This window comes from Abramis brama (assembly GCF_963993115.1).
Source record: "Abramis brama genome assembly, chromosome: 1".
NCBI classification, from domain to species: Eukaryota; Metazoa; Chordata; class Actinopteri; order Cypriniformes; family Leuciscidae; genus Abramis; species Abramis brama.
In genome coordinates this window covers 5170670-5187179 of record NC_139963.1, presented here as the reverse complement: position 1 = coordinate 5187179, position 16510 = coordinate 5170670, and the positions used below count along the sequence as shown (strand labels likewise).

At 42.1% G+C, this 16510-nt stretch overlaps 1 protein-coding gene across 1 annotated transcript in view; it reads left to right on the top strand.

Moving 5' to 3' along the window:
- Positions 1 to 16510, top strand: part of cep112 (centrosomal protein 112) — a gene marked incomplete at its 3' end in the record, with an annotated part of 211975 nt that overhangs the window by 41979 nt on the left and 153486 nt on the right. The window contains exons 9-12 of the mRNA XM_084108946.1: positions 3928 to 4014; positions 10966 to 11065; positions 12400 to 12518; positions 13849 to 13992. Of these exons, the coding sequence (XP_083965072.1) occupies positions 3928 to 4014; positions 10966 to 11065; positions 12400 to 12518; positions 13849 to 13992 (450 nt within the window). The remainder of the gene's footprint in view (positions 1 to 3927; positions 4015 to 10965; positions 11066 to 12399; positions 12519 to 13848; positions 13993 to 16510) is intronic.

Sequence of the window (16510 nt, the reverse complement as noted above, 5' to 3'; positions counted from 1 at the left end):
CTGGCCCTCGAAGGCGAATCTCAAGTATTGCCTGTGACATGACGCTATCTGTATTTGAAAATACGCGTCCTTCAGATCTATTGACATGAACCAGCCTCCTCTGCGAATATGCGCGAGGATTTTCCTGGTTGTAAGCATTCTGAAACTGCGTTTCGCTAATGCTTCGTTCAGCTGTCTTAGATCCAGTATGGGTCTGAAACCCCCGTCTTTCTTGCCAGACAGTATCTGCTGTATAGCCCCCCTTCGCTTTGAGCTTGAGATACAGGCTCTATAGCCCCTTTGCTCATCAGTTTTGATATTTCGGCACGAAGTAGGTGTGCTACTTCTGAATTCACCGTAGTTTCGACGCGCGCTGTGAAGCGGGGAGGGCGTCGACAAAACTGTAGCGAGTAGCCTCTCTTATAATGTCTAGCACCCATTCCGAAACCTCTGGGCGACAGAGGTGCTTCGGGCGTGCTGTAACGTAGGCGTTATGCCTGTGACATTCGAGGCGGGGAGCGCGCTGATCACAGCGGGCAGAGCGCTCGTCCTCGACCCCACTACGGTGCTTAACCGAGAGAGGGAGGGCTGAGCGAGTCTCGTGGGACTCGTTGTCTGTGAGTAAGTGTGGGCGGGAAGCGGGCACATTTACTGCTTTTGACGCGCTGTCTGCCTGAGCAGAGCGAGCGTGCACAGGTTTCGTTTTACAGAAACCACGTGACACGTGTGACATAGTGTTTGTGGCACTGGGGAATGTGCACATTTACTATGTTGGGTGCGCGATCGACCTGAGTCGAATTTATGGGCGCAAGCCCCGTGTGAGGGGCTGTGCTTGTGTGTAGCGATGGGCACTGGGCAGTGGGCATCAGCACTACATTTATAGCACCATCGGCCGTGGCCGGGACACCAGAAAATACATCCATATGGGATATTTCTGGGTAGCCGTAAAACGGCTTTTGTGTGCAGGCAAACAGGCACGGGTTGTACCACGTGGTCGTCGGCTGCAAAATACATATCTGCAGTCGCCTCTCAGGGCACTGGCAGAGCGATTTGTATTTGGCGGCATAAAAACTTTTTGCCGTCAGACCTGGGAATCGAACCCGGGTCGCCCGCGTGAAAGATTTAGAATCTACCACTGGACCACAGTGGAAGACACATTGATTACCCATCGCGGGTAGCATAACATGCAATATCGACATTTTCAGACGCACTCGACTTCGCCTGAGCAGAGCGAATGCGGACAGGCTTCTTTTATAGAAAAACCATGAGGCATGCAAAAACATAGTGTTTGTGGGCACCCAATGGAATTTTTCTAGGTAGCCGTAGAACGGCTTTCGTGTGCAGACAAGCGGGCACGGGTTGTACCACGTGCTCGTCGGCTGCAAAAATTCACATCTGCAGTCGCCTTTCAGGGGACTGATAGAGCGAATTGTATGTGACGGCATAAATTTTTCTGCCGTCGGACCTGGGAATCGAACCCGGGTCGACTGCGCGAAAAGGCTATGAATCTACCACTGGACCACAGAGGAAGACACATAGGCTTTCAGTTACCGCGAGTATTAACCACACTAGCGTTTGTTGCAGGCATGTGTGTAGTACAACATGCAATACTGACATTTTCAGACGCCTGAAAAGTGTCAGAATGTGAGAAGAGTGGATATCGCCCGGTTTCAGCGGGGCTAAAACACTCCATTCTCTTTTCGCCAGTGACGCACGGGAACCGTAGAAACGGTGTTCGGTTGCAGGCAAGCGGGTACTACGCGCTTGCTGGCTGCAAAAATACACCTCTGCAGTCGCCCCCGGGGGACTGACAGAGCGGAGCATTGGCGGCATAAATATATGCCGCAAGACCGGGAAACGAACTCCGGTCTCCCATGCGTTAAAACCTATCATTCCACCACTGAGCCACAGGGGGATACAGGCTTTTGATATGCGTTGAGCGTCAACATGTATTCTTCGGCGTTTGCTGGCAGGCGTGCGCTTGCTGCAAATGACATTTCCAGTCGCCGACAGGGAACTGGGAAATGTAAGAGAAAAGGGGCCAGTAACTACGAACACACTTTTCTCCTTTCGCCGGTGAATGACGCGCAGAGGCAGGGTAGTTTTTCTTGTAACGTAAAGAAAAACTAACCCCGACCGTCCGCTTCCAGGAGGAGCAGCCTCGGAGAAGGATGCCAGGTGAGTCCTCAGAGTCACCATAGGCAATCGGCTCGGAGTGAGGGCGGTCGCCGTCAGCGAGCGCGAGAGCTGCGAGATCCTCTAGGAAAGGGGGGCGTCTTGAAAAAGACGCCCGGCTCTTTTAGTGTAAAATGTACATACATAATACACATTATACACAGAAAATATATAGAAGGATATAGGCGCCGGAATGCGCAGCAGGTACGGCAGTGGAAGGCGGCGCTGGCCAGCGGCTTCAAGTGGCTCGTCCCGCTGAATTGCTTCTCAGACGACGCGTTGCTTCTCTCGTGATCCAACGATGCGTGAGCTTCGCTGAAGAGATGAAAAATCAAGTGAGTCAGCCTTTTCGAGCTACCTTTATAAGGCTAGGCCACGCCCGGTTCGGCGGGAAGTGGCAAGGAGGGCACGAAGCGCCCTCATTGGTCTGATGTTGCATCAGCCCTCGCTCGATAGGCTTATGCAGTTGCCGCAGAGCAGCCAATGAGCGAGCGAGCCGTCTCGCCTATGGCTGTATGCTGCTGCAAATGCGCTTTACAATATTACAAAATTAAGGATAATTTTTTGCTTCAGTATTTCGTGAAAAGAGACTTTTCCCGCAGCGTCTTAGCTAAGACGCAGTACGAGAGAACTCTCGTAAGAGAACAATGAGCTTTTGAGTTATAAGTAGCACTTCCTAAAACTTTCTAGAACTGTTTTGAAACTTTCTGGATTTTTGGTATACATATAAAGTATATAACTCAACTTGATACTTTTTGATATTTGTTTCAGTAGCAATATATATATATATATATATATGCAGAATGCCACTTCATATACAAATGATTGGACGGTACCAATTTCTTGGAGCACAAATTTAAGGAAGAATAGTGGAAATTTTCATAGAAGTCAAAATTATGGAAGAATAAATTGAATTTGCTCCTATTTTTTTTATCTGGGGTGACAATATTTTTAATCTTCAGAGACTTTTTCCTTGTTTTTTTTGCAAAAGTTCATCGATTTATGATACAGGAAATCTTTTATTTTAAAAATAGTCAAGAAGTTATAAACCTAGTACTAGACATACTTTAATATTTACGCTTTCCTCTCCAGTCATCTCGGGTCGTTTACTAAAGCAAAACCACCAAAATGGCTTGTTTAGAAATCCTAAGTTATGACATCCCTGCATATGACCTATCAGCATCTATTCTGTATTGAGCTTGACCTGTCCTGATGAATCTCATTGTGTACTACACCGTTATGAGGAGGCTAGCCAATCATTTACATATAGAGGACTGTTGATTTTAAAGTCCCCCTGTGGTGAAAATCCAGCTTTTAATGTTGTTTATGTGTCTATGTGGTGTTTTTAATGTGCTTTAAGACAAACCATGTGTAAATTCATAAGTCGACAGCATTGCTGAGTGTTTTCTCCTTAAAACTGCAGTGAACCAAAGACAGTCTCAAAAACACGCTTTGAAATCGCTGGTGTTTCTGACGTCACAAACTACCTTGTAACCAATCAGATCAACGTGTGATCGTCAACCAGTGGATCTCTGAGCTGAGTGAGTGAGTGGAGGCGGGGCTCATTTGCATATTCATAGAACCGCGAATACTAAATGAGGCAAGGGTGTCGAGTTTCATTCAAGATAGTTTAGGCATGAAGACATCAATATGTCATTTTGGTGATCAAAGATGAGTTTTAAGGGATACAATTATTGACTACAGGGACTTTAATGGTCAGAAAGAGTGAAAAATGGTTTACATTGTGTCATTTGATCTGTTTCTCATTTGTAGGTTGAGCTGAGGACTAAAGTCTTGGAGGCCAAACATCAGGAGGATACGCTGAGGATCCAGCAGAAACATGATGCCGAGATTCAGAAGGTGAACGACACAGACACCGCTTTGTTAATCGATTACCTGTAAGATATTTCTTAAAATACTTTGCCCAAAAATGAAAATGATCTCATCAATTACTCCCAGATGTACATGATATTCTTTCTTCGGATGAACACAAATAATCCATCTCTGTGAGTCCATATAATCATAAAAAAGGCAAAAAAAACCCAAAAAAATGGACAGAATTTGAAAGCTGAGACTTTGTTTCATATCAAAAGTAATAAAGCACAAAGCTTATTGCGATTTATTGGACGAACATTCAACTTTCTCTTAAATAAATACACATAATCTAGCCTATATTGTCCTGTAAATTCTTCTATAAAAATTAAATGTTAACAAAAACACAGCCTATCATCATAGAGCCTTACTATCATTAAAATATGAACATTAAAATGACGGGTAATAATATATTATGACAGACTTTTTACGAGCCTGTGTCAAAATAATGGAGATTGGGGAAGTCTAACACGACCTCCAAATTAACAATGTGTTTTCATTATAACCACAATCCATGTTTAAAACTCAAAGTCCATCTCAGTTTGCTTAATGCACAAGATTTCTTCATAAACAATAAATAAATCTGCTGTTAATGGGGGCAGAAAAAGAGTAGATGCTGAGTTTCTAATGCCAGGTATGTTGATGATACACAGATTCACATCTTGCAGGTTAGATTCTGCAAACATCTCGTTTAAGTTTCATTGTTGTGGTGATACTGTTTTTTAAAACCAATATCAAGCCAGAGTTGCACCAACAATCAAACAGGCATTATAATATATTTCTGAAACTTAAAAGCTGGCATTGAGATTTCCACCTTTACTGTGTGTTTCATTAATTCCCAGTGGCATCACACCTCGAAATCCTGCTTCAGCAAAGCCTATTAAATGAACTAGGTTTATAGATGTCACCAGCATTTATAAGCCGTCACATGATTCTTGGCAGACCGTTGTCTTTCATGTCATCCCTAAAAGCCCATCGGCCCCTGGCCCTCGTCCTCGACACTCTGTTACGACTGCAGGTGTCCGAGAGAGCTCTTTAAGGAGACGATGGGGAAATTGTGCGTGTCCCTAAATGTTCCAGGAACTTCCCTTTAACCTCCTCTTTCCCTCGCTCTTGGCTGCAAGCTTTCATCTTTCACAGGCCACCGTCTCACTGGATGATGAGCTTAGCAACAGAGTGCACTTCTGATGGACAAAAAGCAGGATAAATAATCCACTGATGGCCGAGCCGGATTTTCACAGAGAGAAAATAATAACTTTTGGGAGGCCATTTTTGGTTTGAACCAAGTTGCATCCGTGTTTGAAGGGAAGACCAGCTCTGAAACGCTGCTTTCGCCAACATTTCTTTCCTGAACACTGTTGTATTAGGCCTTATGAGAGACCATCACCCCCAACCTCAGAGAGTACGTCTGTATATAAGAGCTCTTGTTGATGAGGACTACTCTTGTTTGGCAGGATAAATAATCCACTGATGATGGGACTTTTCAGAGGGAGAAAATAATAACATTTGGGAGGCTTGTTTGGTTTGAACCAAGTTGCTATTTGTGTTTAAAGGAAAAACCAGCTCTGAAATGGTGCTTTCGCCGGCTATTCCCAACCTTTCTTCACTGAACACTGTTGTATAGACCTTATTCAGAGTGGCGCCATGAAGGTGAGGCTGTGAGGGATAGACTTACCATGTTTTCAATGGCATCCGCTGTAAAAAAGCTGTATAAAACTCATATGGCTCATATTGACGTCTACTATATTGAAAGATATTTTACAGTGTTTCGTCTGCAGAACAATCAAAAAACAGTTTAATGTTCTAACCATGAAATATTTTTTAGAATGAGTTTTTATTACATGAATTAGCGTCAATCATACAAATCAAAAACGTTTTTTGAAAAAATATATTTTGAGGGGTACTTAGCAATATTGCAATGCTGTACCGCAATAGTTTTTCTATAAAATTATGATTTTCTTTTCTATTTAATTGCACATTTCTTTTAGAAATTGATAGATTTATATGCTTGAAACTCATGCAAACCAAAAATAAGTAGATCCCTACCATTTAATCCCTATCATTCCCAATCATTTGGCTAACTCATCCTCTCTCTCATCACATGGAAGAGCTAACTCTGCACTCTTGCTCTTTCTGTAACATTTCTGTTGAGTTATTCATTTTCTGAAATAAATACAACTATACTACAATAAACACTTGAAATAAATGAATATCTGCAATCATATTGTTGTTGCTACTATCTATATAATAAAAATAAAAAAAATCCCAATGGGGAAATACATTACTGCAATTCCACTGTGGTACAGCGTTGCCATATGGAAACATTGATATTTTCTCAATTTACAGTAAAACTATGTTAGACAAAGTTGATTCATGAATAAAAATATCTAATTTACTTATCAAAGATGCTGCAAAAAATCCCTCTTGAGAAGAGATGTTTAGAAATGAGGTTATAAAAGAGCATTTTCCGGAGCTCTTCAACAGGTGTGATGGTGATCGTGGGAAAGAGAGTTTTTAGAGGGACATTCAAATGTCATGTGACTTAAAAACAGCACATCATTGGCTACCTTAAGGCCTGCCCTTTTAATTCCCATAGTGAAATATATTGTATTTTTTTCTGAATAACAAGGAAATTAGTAGAAATTAATTGTTGCCATATGGCAACGTCATACCATAGAGGGTTAAATAACATTTCAACCCACTTTCATTCCCGTTAAAAATCAAAGATGGCGCTGCTGTGAATAAGGTCTATTAGGCCTCATGAGAGACCATCAGCCCCAACCTCAGAGAGTGCTTCTGTAAATATGCGCTCTTGTTGATGAGGACTACTCTTGTTTAGTTTCTCCAGTGTGGACTGGGAGCGCAGTAGCCTCAATGGCTTTCTCTGGATCTTGAACTCATTAATTCACCAATTCTTTGTGTTCAGCGTTACATGAACTCTCGGTCTGTCGTTGTGTCCGCTTTGCTCTTAATGAGCGCTGTTGTTTGGTTCTGAAAGACTCTGTTCTGAGAATGTCAATATTTGCTCAGGTGCATCTTTCTTTGAAGACCCTATAAACACCACACACACACACACACACATGCAGTGTTGTGCAGAGCTGTCCGTTGGTGGGCTCGCTTTCGTGTGGCCTGTCATGTCCTCGGAGCCGTTGATCTCCATAGGGTCCTTTGAGATTTACAGACCCCTGGTTGTGACGCTGTTGTCCACCCTCACTGAGACAATGGCCGACAGTCTTTGAACTCCCACTCGGACACAGGCGGCTTGCAGAAGGTCAGGCCATCAAAGGAGTTACAGCGGTCCCAACAAACGGCCAGACCGCATCAGATAAAACACATTTCTGAAATGCCCCACCTTGAGCCCAGGCATCTTATCACCCACAGCTCAAGACTGGGAACAAGCCCAGCAGATCTGCTGTTTATTTGGAGCTCGCTAAATACGGGTTACACTTGGCTCTGTCCCGCCCCGCCACAAAGGATTTCTGAATTCCTTGGGTTCATCAAAAGCCCACACTGTGTCGCACAATGGGCGGATTGTTGAGGACTCGCAGAACCGGTCCGTTGGAGTCTGGGAGCCCACCGTAGAGGTCTTTGAGAGATGAGGGACAAGGTCATGAGTGAGTTCCTCAGAGCTGAGGCTCGAGTCCTCTCACAAACTGGCAGCGCTCATTCATGCTTCAGAGAGTCTGGAATGTTAACACTCAACGTGCTCCTGAGACGCATCAAAAAGAATACGTAACACTGTTTTCAGTGGAAAGATCACTCCGTTTCCTTTTATCCATTTTTTCTTCTTTTTTTTTTTTACTCCAGAGAACAGAGAACTTCAATAAGCGACTTTTGCATGTCTATTTTGCATATTAATTTGGTCTCTTTTGCTGTTAAACATGCTTGTGAGTAGTGGTGGAGATTTTGATTCATCCAAAGTGACTCTTTTGAACCAAAAAGAATCATTCAGAATATTCCACTGGTTCGTTTAGTGACCCCCTTTGTAGTTTACATCATTACACCAGTTAAATTAGTCTGTTTTTGTGTATTATGAGTGAGACGTTGAATCATTTACTCAATAGATTCATTCAGAATCATTAATGACAAAAACAGCCCTTTAAGGTCTTTGATTCTCTACCAGTGAACTGATGACCTGAATCAGGTGTGTTTTACATACGAGAAGTGCACTGGTCTAATTAAAGGATTAGTTCACTTCAGAATTAAAATGTCCTGATAATTTACTCTCTCCCACGTCATCCAAGATGTTCATTTCTTTTTTTTCTTCAGTCAGAAAGAAATTAAGGTTTTTGAGGAAAACGTTCCAGGATTTTTCTCCATATAGTGACTTCAATGGGGTCCAACGGGTTGAAGGTGAGTTTCAGTGCAGCTTCAAAGTCTCGACACGATCCCAGCCGAGGAATAAAGGCCCATTCACACCAAGGGCAATAACTATAAAGATAACGATAAAGATATAGTTCTAAAAATCATTCTCAATATTAAAGAATAGCAAAGTTCACACCACAGCTATAACAATAAAGATATGAGGAACGATCGTGTCGAGACTTTGAAGCTGCACTGAAACTCACATTTGGACCTTCAACCCGTTGGACCCCATTGAAGTCACTATATGGAGAAAAATCCGGAATGTTTTCCTCAAAAACCTTAATATCTTTTCCACTGAAGAAAGAAAGACATGAACATCTTGGATGACGTGAGGGAGAGTAAATTATCAGGACATTTTAATTCCGAAGTGAACTAATCCTTTGAAATGTATTAATACAATTCTTATGTATAAGTCATTTTTACACAGCCATAAAATGGTCTATTCCTTCTTCCCTCATTTCTCTCATTGTTGACAAGAGTGGATTCACATACTGAACTGAATGATCAAATGCCCCCTTTCATTCAGTCACTGTTGGTCAGCAGATCCCTGTTCACAAATGAAATACCTTGTTCATTCAGCACATTCACAAATGCCATGTCCCAGTTTGTTTAGTTTGTCCGTGAACAAGTGCCAGTCCATTCAGGACTGCTTCAAGTCATTCAGACTCTAAAACCATAGACTTGTTCAGTGAAGGGCGTATACATTCAGCAGGTCCAACAGTTGATATGCTATTCATATGCTAATGCATGCTAATGACATGTTATTTGCTCATGCTATACTCAGGGAGAAGCAACCAAAGCCAAAGGGAGAGACTTCAGCGAGCGAAAAAAATATGTCAGTGCACAGAAGTGAATGATTTGTTTGGTTCACAACCAAAACACTACAACTTGTCAGTGGGGTCATGGGTGCGTCTCCTGGAGTGGTCTTCCTTCCCAGAGCATAATGTGAGATTCATACGGGTTTGTCATCCGCTGCTTTAAGCTTACGCTACTGTTACAGATAATATACTTAAGCAAAAAGCCTTTGCTGAAGAAAGGGCCAAAAATGGGGATCTTGCCCCCCCATCCGCTAAATGTCGGCTTCAAAGCAGCAAATTCCAGCATTCAGTGACGCAGGAGAGGGCGAGTTCCTTCATGGTCATGCTTGTGAATAAGAACATTATCCTCTGTAATCTGCAGCCAGCATTAGCTTGTCATATGGAAGCACCACAAACCTCTATTTAAACTCTGTTCCCACTGAAATGTATTTATGGCTCTTAGATTAGCTGGAAAGTCTGGAACATAAACGTTCTGTCATCTGTCGTCTCAGTGTCACGAATGCTGCTTGTTTGTAGTGTTGTTTTGCTAATGCAAGTATCACTATTGCTATTGCTCATGCTTAGAGTTAGTGAATCTGAACAAACATCTAAAGGCTATGACACATCAAAACAACATCAAAAAACGACTGCAGACGAAAGCTGACTAAGTTGTCGCTTGAACACACTACAAAGACAGCAGCTAAAGGCCAACTAGGTTGTGTGAGATGAAATAACTCTCCATACCACCAGGTGGCAGTAGTATATATTCGTCATTCAAAAATGAAACTAGGACTGCGAATATAGAAATCGTAAACAAAGCTTACGATTTTGAATATGAATCATATTGATCAGTTGGACTTCACTTGCTTCATCCTGACGGCCATGTCGTTTTAAAAATATGAGTGTATTGGAAAGCTCAGCTAAGTTCAAGTGTTCCCTCTTGATTCATTGATTGCCTGCTTTCATCACTTTCGTTTTTCTTCTCGTTCACCGGGTCGTTAATCTAAACAGCCAAAGTGACCGAGGCCAATTTACCATGTTCAATCAACCAAAACGATTCTGATTCATCTAAGTGACTCTTTTGAACCAAAAAGATTGATTCAGAATATCAATCTTTGATATATTGATATTCCACCAATCTTCCACTGGTTCGTTTTGTGACCCCCTTTGTAGTTTACATCATTACACCAGTAAATCGTATGTTTTTCTGTATTATGAGTGAGTCATTGAATAATTTACTCAATAGATTCTTTCAGAATCATTAATGACAAAACAGCCTTTTAAGGTCTTGGATTCTCCACCAGTGAACTGACGACCTCACGAGTGAAAAGCCCCTTACGAGGTCCGACTTGTGCGGACAGATGCTTAGCGTTCGCTTGATGTCGGCAGAGGCCTTAACAAACTCCAAACTTTAAATCTGGGAACTTGGCATCCATGTAAATAGTGAATCCGCCATGGCGCGAGTGCAACTGGCATTTAAAGGGAATGGGAGATGAGACTCTGATTGGTTTAACGCATGTAAATCACAAAACACACCCATTACTCATTAAGAGAATAGGCATGACCCTTTTAGACCATGCACCGGGAGCACCGACCATTTTTCCGTCATTAAACTAGCAAAAGTGGATTCGGACACGCCCTAAGTGAACTTAGGGAATGAGCTTAGAATAAACAAACCGTTATCGTTCGTTGGTGCGAACGAAAATATAGTTATCATTATAGTGTTCGTTCTTGGTGTGAACGGCCCTTTAAGTCTGGTTTGTGTGTATTTTCTCAGATTTTGGACCGGAAGAACGGTGAGATTGATGAGCTGAAGAGCATGTATCGTGGGAAGCAGAAGGAGGCGGAGGAGATGGTTCGGAGGCTGGAGAAGAGAGGTGAGCTCATAATCTATAATAATAATAATAAAACGGCCCTTAAAACATTGCTCAGAGGACCCAACAAAAGCAGCACCTTGTAAACAGGCTTGTGTTACAGCATGAATCACACTCACACACAAAAAGGCTTTATCTTTCCACTCAGGAAAAGCAGGATCTGTGATTTGATGTATTTGGCTTTTCCACGTAGTCTTCAGAAACCAGGTATTTGTTGGAGGCGGTCAGTCTTTATTTTTGTGGCCTTTGACCTAGTTAGGTATTATCCGCCAAAATCACAAAGTGCGCTTTTCAGTTTGACTCATTTACTATCATACTAACTGACAACGTGCTAATTCTTTATTGAGAACTCTTCAGTCAAATTAATCTTTATTAAAGTCCCACTGAAGTGTCTTGAAACGCGCAGCTTTGTTTGATGCGTTGACGTAATTTCCACTGAAAGGCGGGACATATTGAATGGCTCCTCCCCCTTTTCAAACAGCCAATAGCGTTTAGTTTCCCTCACAGATTGTGAGTCGTACTTGACGGCACCATGGAAGCGAATCCGAGCGCTGATGAAACGCTGGATTCAATAGTAGAAGTGAATAAATTCTAGCCATTTCATTCTTAACCAACGTACGGTTGGAAAACGGGATAAAACTCGAGCGTTTGAGCAACCGAACACACACTCCCACCCATATTGCTCTGTGTGTCAACGCTTGCTTCGGCCAGGTGGTGTTTATAGCACAGGGGGCGGAGCTTCAGATTCTAGAGAGCATTTGATTGGACAGAAGATGTGATGAGTCCGCGGTTGGTGTCATAAAATCCCTGATCCATTTTAGCGGAAGTGAGAGACTGTATGTTTTGAATCTCCTAAATGCGAATTTTGTCGTTGTTTTGGAGCACACCAGCTTATTCATAACCTTAAGGCTAACATATTCATACTAAAAGCTAAAAAACTTACATTTTGATATCAGGCGGCCTTTAATGATGACATTCCTGAAAAGTAAAGTGGATGTGGAATTGATGTCAGGCATAAACTAAACTTGAAGGGTACTTGGTAACTTCATGAACAGCTGTTTTAATCTAACAACACCAGCCTAAAATGTTAAAATCACTCACACAACTAACCTTTTATGGCTTTCTGCTGTAATAGACTTCACCTTAACTCGCATAACACTCGGATATCTGTTGCTGTTTGCATACCTATTTTTTGTAATTTCTTTAACTTTTATTATTATTCTTTTTTCTTGAGTCAAGAAGAGTGGTGCTATAACTTGGGGGCGGCCTGGGGTTCGAGAAGACAGAGAGAGGCCTGAATGTTTGTGTCTGCCTCTCTCTCTCTCTCCCCCCTGTAGTTCAAAGCCTGCTGCGAGAGTCCCAGGCCATCCGACAGACCAAAGAGAAACAGATCAGCGAGCTGAAGAAAATGTCTGATCAAAGTGCTGAATCTCTGAAAAACGAATGGGAGAAGAAGGTAAGGAAGGGTTGAAAAGGCTCAGGTTTCCACAGGCCTGTCCCTCCTTTGAACACTGAACACTCAGTGAGTTTTAGAGCTCAGCCAATCCCGTCTGAGTCCGAGAAAGAATCTCAAAAATCCAGCTTCTTCTGAGTGCTCTGTAGATGTGTATGTTTATTGCAGATAGAGATAGAAAAGAAAAACTCACAAATTCTCTCTTTTTTTTTCTTTTTTCTGGAGAATCTGACCCCTGCCTCTGTACAGGCTTTTGGTGGAAGGCTATCTTGCTTCAGGCCTTATAAAACATTCTCTTTGTTCTCTGTTTCTAAACGTAATATTCTGTAGGCCTCGTGTTCAGGGCTCACAATAAGGAAGGCCAGATGGCAACGTGAGATCGTCTTTTTATGCCTCACAAACTTAAACATTTAGTTTTCTTTGACACAATGAACGTCATTGTGAATTGTGTTGATTTAACCCTCTGGTGCTCTTTGCGTGTCGGTCAAAAATTACCGAATTTCTAATTGTTTTTTTATTTAACACTTTGTATTTTTAGGGGATTTTTGTATACTAAATTATATTTACGCTGTATTTATAATTCATTTATTTACTTTTTGAGCATAGACCTAAAAATTCAATTTTCAAGCTGTCGTAAATCTTAAAATGCTTAAAAAACTAAACTTAAGTAACATAATTTTACGTGTATTGTTATTAAAAATACACAAAAATACAATTTTAAATTTTTATATGAGATACGTTTTCAAAATCATGTTTTACTCTAAAACTGCAAGCAAAGCCATACATCTAAACAAGTTGTGTTCAAAATTTGAGCTTGATTTCTCAAAAAAATGAGCTTTCAGTCAGATTTTGTTTTGCTGCAGTACCAAAAGTTACCACTGGATTTCCCATTAATTTCCAATTGACCGCGAGGAGCACAAGTGTGACTATTTTTGCAGGACCATTAAACCTGTTCGAATCATGTCCATGATTTTTTTGGGTGTGTCCACATAGCAAGTGCCAAAACCTTTACCAAGTTTTGTACAATTCCAGTGAAGTAAAAAATTGTACAAAAAAAAAACTAAACGTAAAAGTTTTCGGTAAAAAATGACCGAACAGCACCAGATGTTGCCAGTGTAACATTAGCTGGTTTTGTATCCAGTGGACAGTGGAAATTACAGAGTGCAACAATGATCACTCACTGTTTTTAGTGACAGTTTTCTCCATACTTGAAATCACACTAGCATAAACCATTGCTTAAGGATTTCAGGGTCTTGAAAAGTTAATTTTTTTGAATGGGCACCTTTTGTCCCCCCATCCTGGATCCCTTGTGTTGAGCTCTATTGGTTCATAGTTTCATGCTGCGGTGGCGGAGATGGAACAGGAGAAGTTTGAGATGCAGAAGAAGCACACAGACAACATCCAGGAGCTTCTGGAGGACACCAACCAACGCCTCGCCAAGATGGAGGCCGAGTACAGCGGCCAGAACCAGGCCACCGTGAGTGCACTCACACACACTTCCACTGAATTCAATGGAAACATGATGTAGCTTAGAGATACATAGGGCCAGTTCTGTCAGGACCACTATCGTCAAATACGACTGAAATTAGCATACAGCTAGGATTGGCGGTATGGTTCTGTTCTGGGCAGCCTAGCATGGATAAGAGCAGGAGAGCAGCATTAACCCCTCTTAGGGTAAACAGAACAGAACCAACATGAATGTATGCAGATCAGTAATTCAAGATATTAAAGTACAACATAATTTGAGAATTTATTCTGATTCAGGGGAATCATAATGCCAAATCCTGACTGACGACAGGTGGAGCTGGGGAGGGAGGAGGGTAATTAGCTCCTGATAAACGCGATAGCTGCTGATAATACTGAAGGATCTTATATATGTATACAGTGATAGGCGTCGTATTCCTATAGGTAGACGTGGATCAGGTGAGAGTCAGCTGATGCGAGCTTGACTAACGCGATCTGCCAGAACTGACACCTCGCTTGATATTTACTAAACAGGTAATTCCAAAAAAGCACCGATGGGAGTGGAAAGTTCTGCGCGTGATCTACTGACGACCAACGCAATCTACCAGTTAGCCTTTGGTTTAAGACGTGCTTTTTTGGGTGGTAAATAATGGCGCAAACACCGGTAAATTGACGAGCGCAAACCTTAGTAAATCTTACCGATTGAAAACTTTTACTTGTAAAGCATCGGACCAATCATTCTCGTCTGCGTTCGTGTTTTGTGTAGAGGGATGTTTCTTTGTCTTGTTCTGTCCTCCTCTTCCCTCACCTTGTAAACGTCATCTTGTGTGTGCGTTCGGGGTGTGCCTGAAGCAAAGCATGCCTTATATCTCGGGTTGAAGCTGTTCCACTCGAGACTGGAGCACTGTGGCGCTCTGGCTAAGATGAGCCGGGACGCGCGTCAGACCGTGACTGAGGCATAATGAGTTTAACTTGTTACAAATTAGCATTCAGCGGCTGTCATACAGGTAAAGGCACACGGCCTGTCAGCAGGCCTGAATTTACGAGACTTCAAATGCATGCCGACCCCACAGAGTATGACCCTTCTTTAATAATTAAACACAGCACATTTCCAGGCAGGGCCCCAGATGAAAGGCCCTTCTGTCATTGGAAATTAGGTTCTCCCGTTCTGTTGGTTTAGGCTGACCTCAGCAACCTCTCCAGCCGAAACCCCCCGCCTCTTGTCTTACCTCTCCTCTCCTCATAGGCTGCTGTTGTCAATATGTCAGCTGAGGTGAGATGCTGTGTGTTGTTTCTACTTTGCGTTTGATGTCTCAATACTCTAGCCTTTGAAAGCCTTTGTTTATCTTTCGTTCTTTCATCATTGTTTTATGCGGCACATGCTATCCTTATTTCTCAAAAAAAGCTCTTCAAAGCTATGCGGAGTCACATCGGCCAGCCTTTCACATATTCTGGATGGGCGAGATTGGGGCGCCAACGGGTGCTTGTCGGTTTACCTGTGGCTTCTTGCTTGGGAGAATGTCAGAAGTTGGCACAACTGTTCTTTTCCTTCGCTCTGCTTAATATTCCCAACACTCATTGGTGGCCAAGTCTTGATGCACCAATGTCAGAGCTCAATAGAGGAAGCAACACATTGAATATTGATGACAAGATACATATTCATCACATTTGGGACTCAATGGAGATTGATGACTTGCATTGATGTCATAGCACAAACTCTACCTGAGGGAAGACCAACCTCCATTTGTCAAATATGCTCTATAATCATAACATTATAGCCACTTGATGCACAAATACCAAGGGATTTATAAAATTGATATAAGGTCAAAGAAGAAGTTAACATGGTTCACATTAAAATAACAAATGTGTAGTCTGATGGGAGTGGTTAAAGCTCAGAGCTCGTCAAATACATTTTAGGAATGAACCATCATTGTCAATATCGTGTCCTCAGCCAAGACACATGGAACTAAACAGTGAATGGTTGCCCTGTTCTTTCCACCCTATTTTTAACACAAGAACAACACGGCCATTTGTAATTTGAGTGTAAAAGGCTTCTGGTGTCATCCACTTCCAGTTATTTTAGCTATACATAATATATAGTCTTTTATACTGCTTGATATTACAGACTATTTTATTGAGATCTGGAGACTGGGGAAACCAGCTTGGGATGATTTGAGTTTTGTGACATTCCCTGTTGTCCTGCTGGGAGTATCCATCAGAAGATGAGGACACTGTGGTCATAAAGGGATGGACATGGTCAGCAACAATACTCAGGTAGACTGTGGTGTTTAAACGATGCTCGATTGGTAATAAGAGGCTTAAAGTGTGCTGAGGAAATATATAACACACCATTACAGCACCTGAACAGCTGATACAAGGCAGGATGATTCATGCTTTCATGATGTTTACGCCAAATTCTGACTCTATCATCTGAATATCTGAATATTGCAGCAGACTCATCAGACTAGACAACGCTTTTCCAATCTTTTAGTGTCCAGTTATTGTGAGTGTGTGTGAATTGTAGCCTCAGT